At 35.2% G+C, this 18,017-nt stretch overlaps 1 protein-coding gene across 1 annotated transcript in view; it reads left to right on the top strand.

Annotated features, from left to right (window-relative positions):
• Window positions 1–18,017, top strand: part of LOC107711371 (dedicator of cytokinesis protein 1-like) — a 275,068-nt gene that overhangs the window by 185,734 nt on the left and 71,317 nt on the right. Inside the window, exon 29 of the mRNA XM_016516364.1 lies at window positions 1,829–1,923. Coding sequence (XP_016371850.1) covers window positions 1,829–1,923 — 95 coding nt within the window. The remainder of the gene's footprint in view (window positions 1–1,828; window positions 1,924–18,017) is intronic.

The raw sequence follows: 18,017 nt of genomic DNA, 5'->3' as shown, positions 1-18,017 counted from the left end.
TTACATTTACATTTAGTCATTTTGCAGATGCTTTTATCCAAAGCGACTTAAAATTGGGGAATACATAAAGCGATTCTTCTTAAAGAAGCAAACAGACACAGGAAGTGCTCGTAATACCAAGTTTCAGGCATTGTTCAAAAAAGTACAAGCTAGAAAGGGAAGGAATAAATAAAGAGAAAGACAAAGTTTTTTTAATATATATATATATATATATTTTTTTTTAGAATGAAGTCAAATAGTGTCGAAAGAGATGAGTTTTCAGCTCACAGATTAGTTTTCTTTAACTCACATATGTGGGTCAAAGACAAGACATCCCATTTTGGTTTCCAAATCAAATTCTTTTACAAATTAATGAATTTACAAAAGTGATTTTATATACACAGAATCAAATATTACATTCAATTAAAGGGTGTATTCACACCTGTCTTGTTTGGTTCGATTGAATCGAACTCAAGTTCGTTTCCCTCCATGGTGCGGATATTTTGGGCAGGTGTGAATACAGTAATCGCACTCGGGTGCACAGCAAACAACCGTACCGAGACCCAGCTGAAGAGGTGGTCTCGGTCCGCTTCCAAACGAACTCTGGTACGGTGACCTTAGTGAATGGATGACCTTAAGCACACGTGTGGTTTTGTTTACCATTTCTGGTTCACTTGCAAAAAGGACAGTGTGAATGCGAACCGCACCAAGCCAAAAAAAAATCTACATTGTATTTGGTCCGGACCAAAGCAAGTGAACTAGCGGACTTTCCTGGTGTGAATACAGCCAAAGAGTCTACTTTAATGTTTCAAATAACTTTTGTAAAAACGCAATGTCGAAATATGGGTGAATTAATGTGTCATCTTCATTCAGCGTAACACATTTATGTAAAAATCAAACAATGTGCTTATTCTGACCTGCACTTATCAAAATATATTACTATATATCACTGACAAATGGGTAAAATGTAGTAGATGCGGCAAATATTAAAGATTTAAAATTTCAATGAATTAGTATTTTGGTGCTGCACTGTTATCCATAAATAGTCTTTTAATGTCATCTGATTCTTGTTGTAAATATGCCTTACAAGATGTTTTGGTACAGTATATGAACTACTGTTACACTGAATGCTATTTTTGGTGGGTTTCTTTTGTAAATCATGGTAAAGAAGTCATTATTTTTTTCTTAGAAGAAAATAAAATTGTACAGGACACATTATAATGTACAAAAAAGCAACATTTGTTGCTATATTGAAAGCTGTTATTTATTTATGTATTCATTTACATATTTATTTATATTTAATAATTAGCGAATTTTTATTTATTTATTTTTTCCAAAAAAAGCACCTAGCGACAAATCTTTAGGGTTTGCCCTTAGTTTCTTTGACTCATTGGTACTGCCGCGCGAGCGTGAGGTCTCTCTTTTCCCGCTGCGCACACACCTCTCTCAGCGTCTGCTCTGTTCAGCGAGCGGCTGAGAGGAGCAGCGCTTTAATGAGGACAACAGAAGTAATCAATTGTAGTATTAAAACAACTAAAAACAGATCCGAAACTAAAAGCTAAAACTTTATAAATACTACTTATACACATTTTAAAAATAAAGAAATTAAATAAAAATGACAAATGCATACAACAAAATTTCAAAACTTAACATTTAAATGAAAAACAAAAAATAAAGCTAAAAACAATTCAAAATATTAAAGAACAAAAGGTATAAGAGTATAATAATGATTCTAACATAACATTGTATATTGTAATTAAAATTGTATAAATGCATTAAATGTTTGTTACATATTTCTGCATGTTGTCGTCATGTCTGTTTCATCCCAAACTTTGTGTCTCTTCTTTAGGATTTCCTCATGGAGACGTTTATCATGTTTAAGGATCTCATTGGGAAGAACGTGTATCCTGCCGACTGGGTCATAATGAACATGATGCAGAATAAGTAAGTAGATGTGCTCAGTACTGTTTGCTAACTAGTGTTCCCTATAATGCTGTGTTTCTATTGGTCAGACCCTTTAATCGCCAGAGCAGAAAGCAGTCTGTGATGTTGTTTGTCAGCACTGTTTTCTGCAAGTAAAATGGGTTGCCGGTGAGGTTTGATGTAGACTTAAATGAACTAGTTGAAATGCTGTTCATTCATTTAGCAAGTTTCTTCTTGCTTAGTTGAGCTGATTTTCTGTTTTTCGTTTTGCGCTGGAGCAACATCAGAAATGTGCAGTCGTGTAGAGGGAGCATCGCTTACATTAACTCTCTCTCCCTTCAACACATGCTGCTGTTGCTTAGAAACAGCAGTCAGAAATGGCCAAGAATGTGTTTGCGAATATTTTTATTTTCCCATCAGTGCAACATCAGTTAGTGTGTGTGTCGGGCATGTAGCATTTCCATGTGCACCTGCGTGAATTCGCTCTGTTCTCGCTCGATCAGAAGTGTGGCGGCTGCTGAAATGAAAGCCATGAATTATGAATCTGTGTGTGTGTGTATCTCTTGTTGTTTTTTGTTTTATTCATGCCTCTCTTCTCAACTCCTCTGCCAAACCGCGTCCAGCGTGACTGTGAAGATGAAGGTTTAGCGCTCTTTCACAGCCAGCAGGAAGTCAGACCTGAGTTTCCTGTCGCAGACTTGGAGAGTTTTCTGAGAGTCCCTGATCCGAAGCAACCGTTTGCTTGTTTCACAGCGTAATTGTCATGTTTATATTGAGGCAGAACAGTGCTGGGTAGTTACTGATTACATGTAATTCAAAATATTAAGTACGTGTTCTGTAATGGATTACGTTACTAACTACAATTTTTGTCATGTAATTTGTAATCAGTATCTGACTACAAGTTGTAAGTAATCTACCCAGCACTAAGCAGGCAGGAGTTCTTTCTTTTGCTCATAATTATTCTTATACCAAAGCCAGCAGGAAGTCAGACCTGAGTTTCCTGTCGCAGACTTGGAGAGTTTTCTGAGAGTCCCTGATCCGAAGCAACCGTTTGCTTGTTTCACAGCGTAATTGTCATGTTTATATTGAGGCAGAACAGTGCTGGGTAGTTACTGATTACATGTAATTCCAAATATTAAGTACGTGTTCTGTAATGGATTACGTTACTAACTACAACTTTTGTCATGTAATTTGTAATCAGTATCTGACTACAATTTGTAAGTAATCTACCCAGCACTAAGCAGGCAGGAGTTCTTTCTTTTGCTCATAATTATTCTTATACCAACTATTTTTGCCGCCTAACTTACGTGAATGATGCCTCCGAGAAACCGAGTGTCTTGTTGAGGACATAGCAATGAATGCACTAAAAATCTGTGATCTGCTGTTGGAAATAAAGTGCTGATCTTCAGATGCGCGAAGGTGATGAGAAGTTCTGATGTTCAAACAAATAAGATCTTCTGTAAAGTTCTGAGTTATTTTCCCATCTATCTGTGCCAGTATTGTAGACATACTGTATGATACAGGCTTCTCCGTGTGACTGACACATTCCTGATGTATTCCTCTGCTGTGGAGCAATGCTGCTGGGATTGTGTTGGATTTGTGTTTTGGATTTGATTGGCGCAGAGGTCGGGGGTCAGGCTTTCATATTGGAATTCATAGAGTCTGGCAGCAGCCACCTGCGTGCCGGAGCGCTGATGGAAGACCCTCCACCCGCAGGTGTGGGAAAGTGGAGTCAACAGGTGCATGAGACTGCAGGAAAACAATGTACAGTCACCCTCTCTGTAACGCACTCAGTGGGCGTCACTGATGGAGGCGGATAAGCACTTGTTTGGTGTGCCCTGCTGCTCACTGGCTCCATTTTCACACCGACAGCAATGTGACACAGCAACTCCATTCACAGGTGAAAATCATCTCATTTCATTTCTCAAAAAATTGAACCTTATGACTGGTTTTGTGGTCCAGGGTCACATTTGTCTACAAAGCCTTAAATTGACTCCCTTTTCACGCTGAGAGCAATGAGACGCAGTAACTTGATTCACAGGTGAAAATCTGATTTTTTAAATTTTTTTATTAAATAGTTACATGAAATTCCAATAAATTTAATAAATAAATGTATATTATAAATAAATTTAAATTTAATCAACTAATATTTTAAAATTTAGAATATTATTGTTCATCATACCCTCAGCGGCATTTGCCTACAAAACCTTATATTTATGCTATAACTGATTTATTCTGGGTGTTTGGATATTAAATGGCATGTACAAAAAAAAAAGAAAGAAAGAAAAGAAAAGAAACTGTAAAATTGACTCAAAAATATGGCTCTTTGTTATTCAGTGAATGTTCACAGGCTATATGAGCGGGTTCAGGGCATGCTTTTTGTTTTGTTGTAGCTTCTTGTCGTGATGTACATACATGCTCGTAATGAACAGGCATGTGCTGTGAACTGCCGGGAATCTGTCTAATGCACCAGAAATAGTGTTTCTATTTCTTCCCGAAGGTGATTAACACCTTCAGTCACATTCATCACAGAATGCAGGTGATGTGGAATGAAGACACCTGCACTCAGATAATGGACAATGCTAGATTAGATTTCTCGTGATGTGCATGTGTTTGTGTTTATCCAGGTGAATCAACACTTTTGTTAATAAAGTGGCTGGATGTGTTAGAGAAGAGTCGTATTATTACAGGTGTGATACTGACAACTGTGTTACATTATTATAATGTTAAATTGTGGATTTCAGATTTATGGTGCAAATATGGATGCGGTTTTCGAGCGTTTGTGCACATTGCTTTGTTCATGTACATTTAGTGTATAATCAGTTTTCCATATATCTTTACTTCTATGCATAGTAATTTTTTGTGCCGTCTTCACACATCACAAGCTCTCTCGTTTCCCATCTGGATTAACTATGCCAACTCTGAATTAATTTTCAAATCAGTTGACGTTTGAGCTGCAATCTTTGATATGTGTTTGAGCTTTGTTTCAGAAACGTGTCTCAGGTTACTCTGAAATGTGATCCTGCAAGTTTTGAACATATTTTTATCCCAAACCCTGTCATCTCTCCAACACTTCTCTCGTTAGGAATGAACTGCACCTGCTGATAGTGTTGTTTTAGCACCCAGTTAATTATAGTAATTATGCAAATCAGGTAATGCCACAGTCACACCCATAAAATTCACATTATATTAATAGAAATATGTGTGTGTGTGTGTGTGTTTAATTTTTTATTTTTTATTAATATTTATTTAGAATACACTACCTTTCAAAAGTTTGAAGTCGGTAAGATTTGTTTCTGAAAGTCCCTAATGCTCAGCATGCATTTATTTGATCAAAAATACAGTAATAATTTTGAATAATTTTGCAATTTTTTTCTTTTGTAATGTATTTTATTCCTGTAATGGCAAAGCTAAATTTTCAGCATCCATCTTAATCCCACATTAATGCATGCTTGCTGTATAAAGGGAAGATTACAACATGTCTATATACTAAAGCACACACATAAATTAAAATATATATAAATGCCTCCTTGCTAAATAAAATAAATTATAATATGAAATAATGAAAATTGTTTAGTTTAATGTTATATAATAAAATAATTGTGCATAATTTAATGTATATTTTATGAATTTATTTATTTATTTTGTTTGAATTTGGACTACATTGTGTCTATAAGATGCAGAGCTTTGTACAGTAAAGTGTGCTAAAGTTGCGCATGCGATTTATCGTGCAGCCCTAGTTGTAACATTTTTTTTTTTTGTAATTCGCTCTATATGTGTTTCCCTCGTGGTGAGAGAAAAAAACATTGTAGCTCAGTATAGTTTTGCATTTCAAAAAACTTGTTAGATTAAATCTCGTTCTCTGGAGAGCTGGAGGTGCTTTCGTTGTAAACTGCACTTTTTATGAGTGTGGTTTCGGTGTAAAAGTTAGCAATGCATTATTAAGAGCACGTCTCTTCCCTGCATAAAGTCTCATAAAGTTAGTGATTTTTACCTCCAGAGATTGGCTTTTGTGGTGTCAGCATTTCATCTGCTTATAAAACGGTTGGGCTACTTCTCCTCGTGCTGCCGGAGGACATCATGTCTTTCTGATAGGAGCTGATCTCGCTCTTGTTTCTCAGTCTCTCGTGTAGTTTGGTGAGCGTGACCTTTCTCAGGCTGAGAGCTGCTCTCCATTCAGCCAGTGTGACTCAATTTGCACATGATGGCATTTGTTGTTCGCTCGCTGCTTGCTGTTGTTGCAGGCCTCTTGTGATTCAGAATGAACTTTCTCAAAAGAAACAAACAAAGAATGCAAAAGGTCCCTCAAGGTGCTCCGTTCTCGGCGTGATTCAGGGTTGACCTGTTTGAATGAGTGAATCACGTGGTTTGAATGAGATGTTCCTTGAAATGCCCCAGTTGTAAAATCAATAAAAGATTTTGTCACAGATTAAAGTAGTTTTATTGCAATACAGTAGATGTGTCTTGTAATGAGCCCTTGTCTTCATTTATTTTAGTATTATTTATATCATGTATTATTATAGTTTTTAGTATTTTGAATTAGATTTTATTTTTATATTTTCTGTTTTCATTTTCATTTTAGATTTTGTTTTTTTTGACATTTTTATAAATTTTTTTATGCATTTTTATCAGTTTTTAGTTATTTTAGTACTAGGAATAAAATAAGTTTAAGGGCTTCTTATATTTTGTTTTGCTTTTTTTTTTCCAAGTAATGATGTATAATTCATTTTATTTATTATTTATTTATTTTTTGATAATAACCCTAGTATTTTCACACTACAGCTTTTGGTGTAGTCACTTTGTTGAGGTTTGTTTCGTCAATGTTTTCCTAAACTCTGGTACTTTTATTTTTTATTTTTATTTTTTATTTTCATCATTGCTTTTGATCTTTTCTTTTTGTTTTTAGTCTAGACCAACTCTGAATCACAAACAGAAAAACATTGCCAAATTTTTTTAGTTTATCACATTTTATTTCTGTTCTTTTAATAAGAATATATATAAAAAAAAATAAAAAAATGTATTTGCCAGTGAGAAGCATGCAGAGCACACAGCACTAGTTACTCTAAAATGAGAAGTGTTTATTGATGAGCTGAAAACAGAAGAGGAGTGTTTGTTTGACCTCGTGATCCTGATCATCAGTTTCTCCCAGTCTCATTAATGTTTATAGGCACATCACTAAAACTGGCCTTGCCAGCGTGACATCAGTGTCATTGTTTTGCTCTCTCTCTCTGGCCCTGAATGAGCAGTGAAAGCCCTGCACAGCTCCCAAACAGACAAATGTAGAATTATTTCATTTTCACACAAAATTACAGCACAATCAGACGAACATGCAAAGCTGATGCATTTCTGAGTGCATTGATGCATGAAATCGATCCTGTGTAGCTGGAAGCGTCTGCATTCACATACACAGAATATGTTTCCAGCGCTCTCTCTCATGCTTGAGTAAGTGTTGCTTGTATTTTGTTGTGGCGTTTGTCTTCTGTGTGGTCGGGTGCTGAAGTTATTCACTTGTAGTGATTGAAAGGCTCTGAGGTGTAATGGCTTAGATGCCAATCTTATTATGAGCCGGAGAGCTCTGGCAGTGTGAAGTGCTTCTCAATCAGCCGGGCCAAACACCTCCAAACCAGCTCACACCTTTGACATCTCCAGCTGTGGATCACATTAACCATTCAGGTTTCTCAGATTGTCTCAAGGCTCACTTATTTGGTATTCTCACGGATCAAAACATCTGCGGTATCAAAAAGCCCGTCTAATCTCAGCGTGTCGTGTTTTGTTTTCAAAGCTCTGATGGTTATCAGCCGTAATCTTTCCCTGCAACACCTCCATCGACTCTCTGACTTTGAGCCTTATTATTCTCAAATGCACTCTTCCAAATGACAATCAGAATTGCTTTTGGTGAGTAAATAGTCTAAAACTTAGTTACTCGCCTATTGACCAGCCTTTTGTTGTGTTTGTTGCTGTGCTTATGCCTGTGTTTGTCCATGCAGAACTAGCCACCACAAGACTAGGGTGTTTTGAGTGTTGCTATGCAGTTGCTATGATGCTTTTGAGTGTTTTTATAGTGTGCTATGTGGTTGCTAAGGTGTTTTTATTGTTGCATTTTTTAGAAGGTTTTGAGTGTTTTAGAATGTTGCTAGTGGGTTTTGAGTGTTTTAGAGTGTTGCTGTGCCATTGCTAGGGTGTTTTGTGTGTTTTTAGAGTGTTGCTATGCAGTCGCTAAGGTGTTTTACGGTTTTAGTGTGTTTTGATTGTGCTTTGAGTGTTTTAGAGTGTTCCTATGCAGTTGCTAAGGTGTTTCGAGTGTTTAGGGTGTTTCTAGGGTGTTTTACAGTGTTGCTATGCAGTTGTTAAGGCGTTTCAAGTTTTTAGGGTGTTTCTAGGGTGTTTTTCAGTGTTGCTATGCAGTTGTTAAGGTGTTTCAAGTCTTTAGGGTGTTTTGGGTTTTACAGTGTTGCTATGCAGTTGCTTAGATGTTTCAAGTTTCTGTTGTTTTACAGTGTTGCTAGCTATGCAGTTGCTAAGGTGTTTTGCCTTTTTCAGGTGTTTCTATGGTGTTTGCAGTGTTGCTTTGCAGTTGCTAAGGTGTTTCAAGTTTCAATGTTGTTTAACAGTGTTGCTAGCTACGCAGTTGCTAAGGTGTTTTGAGTTTTTAGGGTGTTTTACCGTGTTGCTATGCAGTTGCTAAGGTGTTTTGAGTTTTTAGGGTGTTTCTAGGGTGTTTTACAGTGTTGCTATGCAGTTGCTAGGGTTTTTCGAGTTTTAGAGTGTTTCTATGCAGTTGCTAAAGTGGTTTGTTTGTTTAAGAGTGTTGCTATGCCGGTGCTAAGGTGTTTTGAGTTTTAGTGTGTTGCTAGGGTGTTATAGGGTGTTGCCAAAGTGTTTTATGTGTTTGTAGAGTGTTTCTATGCAGTTGGTGTTTTGAGTGTTTTTACAGTTGCTATAGAGTTTCTAGAGTGTTGCTATGCCGTTGCTAGGGTGTGTAGTTTATTAGTTTTAAAAATGTGTCTCAGGCCTCAAGCCTTCTGTTGTGTTCCGCTGCACTTTTTCAATCTGTTGAGTCTCAAAATGCTAACATCGCACACATGCTAGCATCAAACTCTGTTGAAGTCCGTTGCTGTATGCATGATGTCACTTCTGAGTCTGTTAGCATGCTCCCTATGTAGGTAGTTGACATCAGGGCAGCTCAGTATGTTTTGGAGTGGAGTCTGTGAATCTGTGGACAGTAGTGTGTGTGTGTAGGCTGTAGTATGCGAGTGATAGTAAACCAACAGCTGGACAGATCAGTTCCACTGACAGCAGACCTCAGTCTCTCTCTGCAATGCAGCATCTGAGCTACAACATCACTTATGCTCTTTTCTGTCAACCAATGGATTGCTGTGCTATAAGAAATCACTGGACATGTATGAATAAGCCATATTCATACAGAAATATTCTCAGTAGGTGTGTTTGTAAAGTAAAGGCCAAATTCACTAAAGAAATGACATTTTCTTCAGCTTTAGATGCCTGTAGGAATGACTGGAATGGTTGTAATTATTTGAGTTTATGAATGACTGTCACCTGGAACTGATCAATTTAATTTATCAATTTAGAATTGATTCAGCTCTGATAATTATGCAGGGAATATTAATGAGCATGTTAATATTAGTCAGCCTGTAATCCTATAATGCACTCGAGAATTGAAAAAGCAGAAAATTCATTAATGTTTTGTAATTTTATTTGCCCTTCTTCTCGTTTTTTTAGTTCTGGGAAAACTGTTCCAAACGGCTGCAGTTCACTCCAATCACACAATTACATGCTTTTCTCATTTTCCTAACCAGAAGAGAACACCATCATTTTTACATTTTACATTAGTATCAAATGTCATATGCATTAAAGAACAATATGAAATTAATTTTAAAAGCTTTTTCTCTCTAGTTTAACAACTCAAACTGTGTTAGGTTCATGGTGAAATAGCATGCACCATTTCTTTTTTTATTTTATTTTTTTTATTTTAAATAAAAAATCTAGATTTTTAAAGTATTTTCTGCTGCATTTATTTAATCAAAAATACTGGAAAAACGGTCTTCAGTGTCACATGATCCTTCAGAAATCATTCTAATATGCTGATTTGCTGCTCAAGAAACATGATTATTATCAATGACTGACTATATTGTAAACTGTAATTTATTTCTGTGATACGCAGCTATATTTTCAGCATCATTACTCCAGTCTTCAGTGTCACGTGATCTTCAGAAATCATTCTAATATGCTGATTTGCTGCTCAAGAAACATGATTATTATCAATTTCTTATTAGAATATTGCTTTGTTTGCTTAGCCACATGCTAATGTTTTTTCACAGTGTCATGTGTTGGGTTTGTTTTGCTGGACTCCACAGTGTTCGTAGAATTAGCTGTAACTCCTGGGTAACTTAAAAGGTGCGGCAGATTTAATTATGAGCTGTACTTCAATTTTAAGGATAATTACATGGCGACTTTGTCTTGATGACAAGTTGGGATGTGTGATGGAGTCTTGGTGCTCCTTCCTTTGAGCCCAATTACCCATAATCCAGAGCTTCTCCTCCAGAGACGTTGTGTAAGGACTCAGTCAGAGAGGTGGAGCGTCAGTGGAAGAGTGAACTGAAGTTCAGCACACTATCAAACACATGCAGTCATGTCTGCGGAAAAACGTGTCGGACTGCAACTTGCAAATGTTTCTTGGGTCGAATTTAGGGCTGTCCAGGTAAAAGCAATAATTACGCATTAATGCTGTGCCGTTAAAGCAGGTTCTATTTTTGACCCTATGAACCACCTGTAGTTCAAGCCAGGGTTGCCAGATCTGTGGTTTTCCCTTTAGGAAGCATCATTTGTAGCGCATTTCCTATCCAATAATCGCAAAGATCTTTGTCCTTTGTTGCTTCTGATAAGAAACAAAAAGACTGAGCTTTCAAATCCTGTACAATTTATCACAAAGTTCAAACAATAAATGCAGTTTTGGCGCTCTTAAATGTGGCGCGAGAGATGGCTGTAGCCACTTCAGTTCAAGCGGCAGCGCAGCGCTAGTCTCTTCTGCTTTAATACGAGTCATTGCTCAAAATAAACAAGAATGAACATCAGAAGGTATGTTGAAAGATACAGTTTAATTTACTGTAATGTATCACTTCTCATATACTGTAATCGCTCAATCAGCGTTTCAAATGAAAGAAAGACGTTAACTAAAACCGCTTGTGAACTATATGTCTCTTAACGTTGCATTTACCTCAGGAAAGTCAAAGGGGTCATATGATGATGCTGAAAATAACATTACTTTGTGTGAATGTGGTGTAATGCAGTGTGTTTACACGGTTCAAAAAACACATTATTTTACACATACCCTACATTATTGTTGCTCCTCTCTGCCCCGTCTTTCTGAAAAGCATCGATCTTTACAAAGCTTATCGTTCTGAAAAGCGAGGTGTGCTCTGATTGGCCTGCTATCCAGAGCATTGGTTGTTTACTGATCTAAATGAAAAGAGTTGAACACTTTGAGTTAATAGTTAGTTTGAATCACTGAACTTAATCATGAGTGATTGTAATGATTATGAAAAACAGCAGTGCTGTAATGCTTTGCGGTGTCTGGTGTTGTTTAGTTTTGCTCACTTTTACCGCTAGTCACATTTTGCCCTTCTGTTCTGCTGTATTTGCTCAGCTGCTTTCAGATACATACAGTGATGCTATCAAAGTTCAAGTTTGTAGCATTTTTGTGAGTGTTGGACCTCTATCTGGGATTGGTGACCTCAGAAATGCATATGATGGCTCTGTCGTTCAGGTAAAGGTCGTGTTGTCATTTAGTGCTTTATTTTATGTGGTATTTCAGAGTGAGAGGGAGCACGTCGGGTCTCGGGCCTTGAAACCAGACGTTGGGAATTCATTTAGAGAGCATTTTCAGCTGAGTCACTAAAGGTTAAAGAAGGAAGTCACCCTTAAAGAAAGATGGAAATACTCTGTGCTGCTGTGTGATTCTCAGCGGTCGGTTTAATTATAGCAGCATGTTTGATATGAAGAGCTGGCACTGATATCAGATGAGTGTGGGATGTTGATTATTTCATGTTTGTTCTTACTTATTTAATGCTTCTCTGAAGTAGTGCAGATTCCTGTTTAATTATTTCCCAGATGCCATTTGACTTTCTGCGCGTGAGTTTCGCAGTCTTCTCTGATTTTCTTTTTTCTTTTATTTAGATTTAGATCAAAGTTGGGTTTTCTCTATTTTTGAGCTTAAAGAAATAGACCCTTGAAAATGAAAATTCAGTCATTATATACTCACCTTTAAAGATTAGTTTGAATAATTTTCAGAAAATAGGACTTTAATTTTATCCAATTTATACTGTGGAAAAAGTATAAATATGAATACAATTTATACCGTGAAAAATTATGACTTTTTAATATATTTAATATACTTTTTTATAATAGTATAATTGTGTAAAATATGTTTTTGGAAAATATTTAGTATTGCATTATCATCAATATATAATAATATATTTTAATATAATTTTTTTGTACTCACTATAGTTCTGTAGTGATAGACAGACAGACAGACGATAGATAGATAGAATATTCGTGTGAGAATTTTTATATTCTATTATTATTACGTTGTTGTTATTACGCTATTATTACGTTGTTGCTGTTTTTTTTGTACTTTTTATTTATTTATTTTACTTTTTTTTTGGTAACACTTTATTTTAAGGTGTCCTTGTTACATATGTCACATGTACATACTACTATAATAACAGGAAATTATGCATAATTACATGCAAGTAACCCTAAGCCAAACCCTAATCCTAACCCTAACCATATAGTAAGTACATGTAGTTAATTAATATCACCCAGTAGTTAAATGTATAATTACACTGTAACAAGGGCACCATAAAATAAAGTGTAACTTTTTTTTTCTTTCCTTGGACCCCAGTTTGAAAACCCCTGGTCTAAACAGCTAGTTAACAAGTCGATCTTAAGCACGCTTTGTAAAGGCCTAATCACGTTTAGGTTGACCAGCCTGACCATCTTTATAACTGAATCGCTAGCATGATGATTGAACGGTAGCATGTGACATTTGGATTCTATCAGTCAGATGATGAATTCTGAGGAAGATCTTTCTTTTATGCTTGAAAAATAATTATTTCTCAGATCACAAAAGCTAAATTGCAGTGATATTATTTGATGAATCGGTCTGGCAGTGGAGGTTTGACCTTGCTTTATCTTTAAGCACAAATAGTCTATTTATTCTAGCATGTTAATGGATGCTGATGGCTATCGCGGCTGCTTTCTGAACTCAATTAGCAGCGTGATTGTGTGATAAACTCTCATTAGCATTAAAGCTAGAAGAGTGTGCAGATCATCCGGCAGGAGTGCGCAGATTTCCTGATAGCGTCATGCTACGGATAAATGAAGGCTGAGAAATGCATAATTTTAGTCGTTAATCAGACAGAATGAGCTTATTCGTATGATGATGACAAATTCGTCATGATTGACTTAGAATACTGTGGCGTGATGAGGTTTCCAAAAGCTTAAATTTAGCAGAAGTTCAGAACGACCTGTTAGCGCTATTTAGGATTCAGAATCGCACAGGCAGCTTGTATTATTTATTTTTTTCCATCGCTCAAATCTGAACGTCTTTGTGTGCCGTTTTCAATTGAGGACTGAGAACGAGAGAAAATAGTGGCCTATGTAGTGCGCAAGGTGCTGTGGATTAGTGTGGATGTGTGAGGGGAACGGCGCTGCGCTCTGGCTCTCTAATGGGTTTACTCTAATCACTTTAGGAAGGGTTTTATCCCGTGTGCCGTTCTGACCCATCTATCCCGCACACCCACTCCACCGCTGACACCACACCAGGCACCATTTAGCAAGTGTTGTTGTTTTTTTAAGCTTTAGAGAGCTGGCTGGAAACCAGCAGTGTAGGAACTTTACTAAACTTCTCCGGCTTCACTCATGAATATTATTTATTAATGATGCAGTGGCATAGTACATAGTATAGTGAAAAATACCGTGATATCAATTTTTGGTCATACCGCCCAGCACTAGTGTTGAGTTTTTGGTTTGGTTTTAAAGTTTTGTTTTAAATGTTTTTTTGTTTTGTTTTTTGCATTCAACTACTTTTTCAGAGCAAGCAACATCAAATACGTAAAACATAATTTTATATAAAGTAAATATAACTTTATATTTTATATAAAGTTAATATAAATATCATTTTATATATAATATAATAATTTGATCAAATATTTTTGCTTGAAGACTTATAGGTCAAATTTGATTGAATTTAAAGCAATAATTTATGTGATTTTATGTCAGTCAGTGGTGGTTATAAACACATACTGAATAATAGCAAAAGTCACATTTGATTTCATATCATATAGTTAGAATTCATTTAAAGCAGTAAGCCTCGCTGCAGTATTTGATGTATTTTATTTTTTCTTATTTTATTGTTTTACTTTATTTTAGATATTTTTATTCATGATTTCTTTCTTTATTACTTGTTTTTAATTGTTTTTATTTTATGATTTTTTCTTTTATTTGACATTCTATCTATCCATCCATCCATCCAGAATTCATATAAACCTTAACTGTTGTTCATTGCTTTTATGCTACAGCAATATGATGAAAATATCAGTAGGAGATTAACAGTTAACATTAATAATCAAGATAGTTTTTTACCAAGTGTTGTAGTTAGTCTAAGGTTTTTTAGAGCTTTTATGATTCATAGCAACATAGCAGTATGAAACATTATAGCATGTGTGTTTATTGCCATCTTACAGTATCTTTGAAATCAGCTCAACCAATCAGTTTGTCTGTCTGTGGTAGTCATGTGGGAATAATTGGCTGTTCCTGTACTTCCCATGATGCATTGCGTTAGTCCTTACTACGGCCATCCCCAGGGTTTTTGTGCAGTAAACACTGTGTTTCTCTGTAATATTCCTTCTGGAGAATGTCTTTCCTCAGCACGAGCGGATGCTCTAAAGAGCCCAGAGCAGCCGGTGCGTCACGATAAGTGTGCGTGAGTTTCCATCAGGTAGACCCCGTGTGTCTCTGAGGACAGCAGCAGACTTCAGCATCGGCAGCTCTTCAGTGGATCATCGTGCCGCGTGTTCACTGCAGCAGAAAATTGCCTGAGATGAGGAGAGTGAAAACCGGGAATTTAAGAAACTGAGAATTTGCTCTCCTGAAGGGATGAGGAGCAGCAGGTGAAACGCTGATGTTAAACGTAAAGAAACACTCTCCGTTCTGTCTGCATTCACCATTTCCTACTAACAGCACCAGTTAGTGCTGTTTGCTAATGCTTATTCTTATTTTATTCTTATTTATTTTTATTTTTTGCTATGATGTTTTTTTTTTATTATTAGGCTTTATTTTATTTTGGCTTATTTTGATATTTTGTTTTATTTTATTTTAGAAATTGTTTTATTTATAAATATGAATATTTTATTTTTTGTTTATATTTATTGTTTTATTTAAGTTATTTAGTTATTTAACTTAAGCATGTAACTTGTAGCATGTATCTTATTCAGCATTTATTTATTATTTATTATATTTTATTTTATTTTATTTTTTAACTATTTATAAATGGATGTGTATTTATTTATTTATTTAATTTCCCAGACAAAGGTTTAGGAAAAAAATCTGTAATTTATTGGTTAAAAAACATGGATATCCTAGAATCACTCAGAACACCTTAGCAACCACTAATTTTTTATTAATTTAATTAAATTACATTTTTAAATACTTTTTCCCAGGCAAAATCTGTAATTTGTTTAAAAAACATGGAATCCCTGAAATCATAACACCATAGCAACCACCGAGGTGATTTTCTTTTCTTTTTCTTTTTATGGGCAAACACCACTCACGCTTCCTTTTAGAATATGCAAAAATCTAGTTTAGGCATCATTATTACTCATTACCACATATTTGAGTCGGTTCCATTTTGGCGGCCGTCATGTTTTGTCTGTTATGTTTTCCCTGCGGATGTTTGAACGCCGTTAACATGAGTAATCAGTTTACATATTCATAGCTGTGATGACAGAACGCGTGACTCAGGGATGTTGTAAAACAGAGCAGAAATGTGAAGCGGTGATGTAGAGTCTCTGTGGGAAGACGGCGGTGACTCTCTGTCCTTTGTGTCGTCTGCAAATGCAGCTTCAGCGCAGGCCAAATCTCTGTAAGTGGCAATCAAGCTGCTCGCTAAAAGCCTCCCACCGCTCTTAATTATTAATATTCATTTCCTGTTCAGACAGGACTACCTCATCTTCCCGTCTCCCGCTAGAATCATCGTCTTCTCCATCTCCCTCGTTCTCTCATCAGTCCTGTTCAATGACACACACCGTTTGCAGGAGACATTAGTAGACACAGCAACTTCTTTCTTTCTCCTTATTTATTTATTTATATTTATAATTCACTGGGAAAGTGTGAAAAATGAATTGGTCAAAATGTGTATTTATGTTTATGCATTTTATTTATTTGTTTATGCTTTTATTTGTGCTTTATTTATTTGTTTATTTATTTATGATTTTATTTATTTGTTTATTTATTTTTCTTTCATATCTATTTATGTATTCATTTATTTATTCAATCACTTATAAATGTATGCATTTATTTATGTATGTGTCTTTATCCTGGATTCACAAAAGACTGGAAAAGTCTGGAAAATTCAGAAATGTTGAACAAACAAAGTGTGTTTATTTATTTATTTATTTTCTGTTCACAAAAGACTGGAAACGTGGAAAAAAAATAATTGGTCAAAAATTGTGGAATTCATTCATTCATATTTATTTATGCATTCATTCATTTATGTATGTTTGTTTATTTATTTTTGCATTTATATTTATTTATTTATCGATTCATTCATATATATTTTTATTTTATTTTTATCATTTTATTTTTATCTTTATCTCTATTCACAAAAGGGAAAAAATTATGTGGAACAAACTAAGTGAGAAATTCATTCTTTCATTTATGCATTTATTTATGTATTGATTCCTTCATTCATACTTTTTTATCTTTAGCCTGGATTCACAAAAGACTTAAAGTGTGAAAACTTGAAAGTTTATTGATATAGTTTATAGTTTATTTGTGTATTAGCGCCCTATTTTTCCTCAGTCTAATGACCTTTGGCTTGTTCAGTGAGTTTGTATAGCTTTATTCTCTGTAAAGCGGTTTTGGAGGGATTTGTGCAGTGAAAAGTGCTACACAAATACATTTGGATGGAATTGAATTAATTATGTATGAATCTGTACTGCACAAAACAGCAGTTTTGGATAGACTGCTTTGACTGTTCAGGACTTATTTATTTATTTTGTCTGCCAACTGCAACTGAGTCGTGCACCATACTAACTTGTGAAACAGTGTAAGTTTTGATTGTTCAGAAGGAAGTGTAGACCTAGAAGTTAATCAGATCCCTCTGAGCTGAAGATTGCTTCAATTAGAGCGAAACGAACGGGCGACGTTTCAGCTGCATGCCGCGTGTGCACAGATTTACAGTTTGGACTGAAGCTGTGAGAAATCATGTGCATAAATATGCAGCGCTGATTAATTCACAAGATGAGGGCCGTGTCCTAGAAAGAGAACTGAGATTACACTTCATAATAGCACATACGGAGGCCCGCGGGGGCCAAGAATCATTCTCTTTCTGTCTTTATTTTTTTCAATGAGAGAAGGCATTTATGTACTGTATTATAATAATTTATTAAATAATAATGGTATAATACCTATTTTTAAATTCTTATATATTTAATCGTTTTATTTGTTTGTTTAAAACAGTCACATCTGATATTGTATGGACATATATCTTTGATGGTCTATTCTTCATAAAGTTTGAAAGGTTACATGTGGTATTATATACACAAATTATTTTTTGTTATTATTAATGCAAACGTATAATATATAGTGCTGGATAGATTACTTACGAAGCAGTTTGTTACTGATTTGTTACAAATTTCATTATGGAAATTGTAGCTATTATATGTAAGGACAAATTTTTGATTACTTTTGTCCTAACTCAATATAATATGAATTATACAGAATAATATATAATCATGTAACATATAAAAAACAACTTTAATCATATATATATATATATATATATATATATATATATAACTATGTAAATGTATGAG

Source organism: Sinocyclocheilus rhinocerous, unplaced genomic scaffold (genome assembly GCF_001515625.1).
Source record: "Sinocyclocheilus rhinocerous isolate Xijiao unplaced genomic scaffold, SAMN03320098_v1.1 scaffold402, whole genome shotgun sequence".
NCBI classification, from domain to species: Eukaryota; Metazoa; Chordata; class Actinopteri; order Cypriniformes; family Cyprinidae; genus Sinocyclocheilus; species Sinocyclocheilus rhinocerous.
This window is presented reverse-complemented; position numbering and strand designations above follow the sequence as displayed.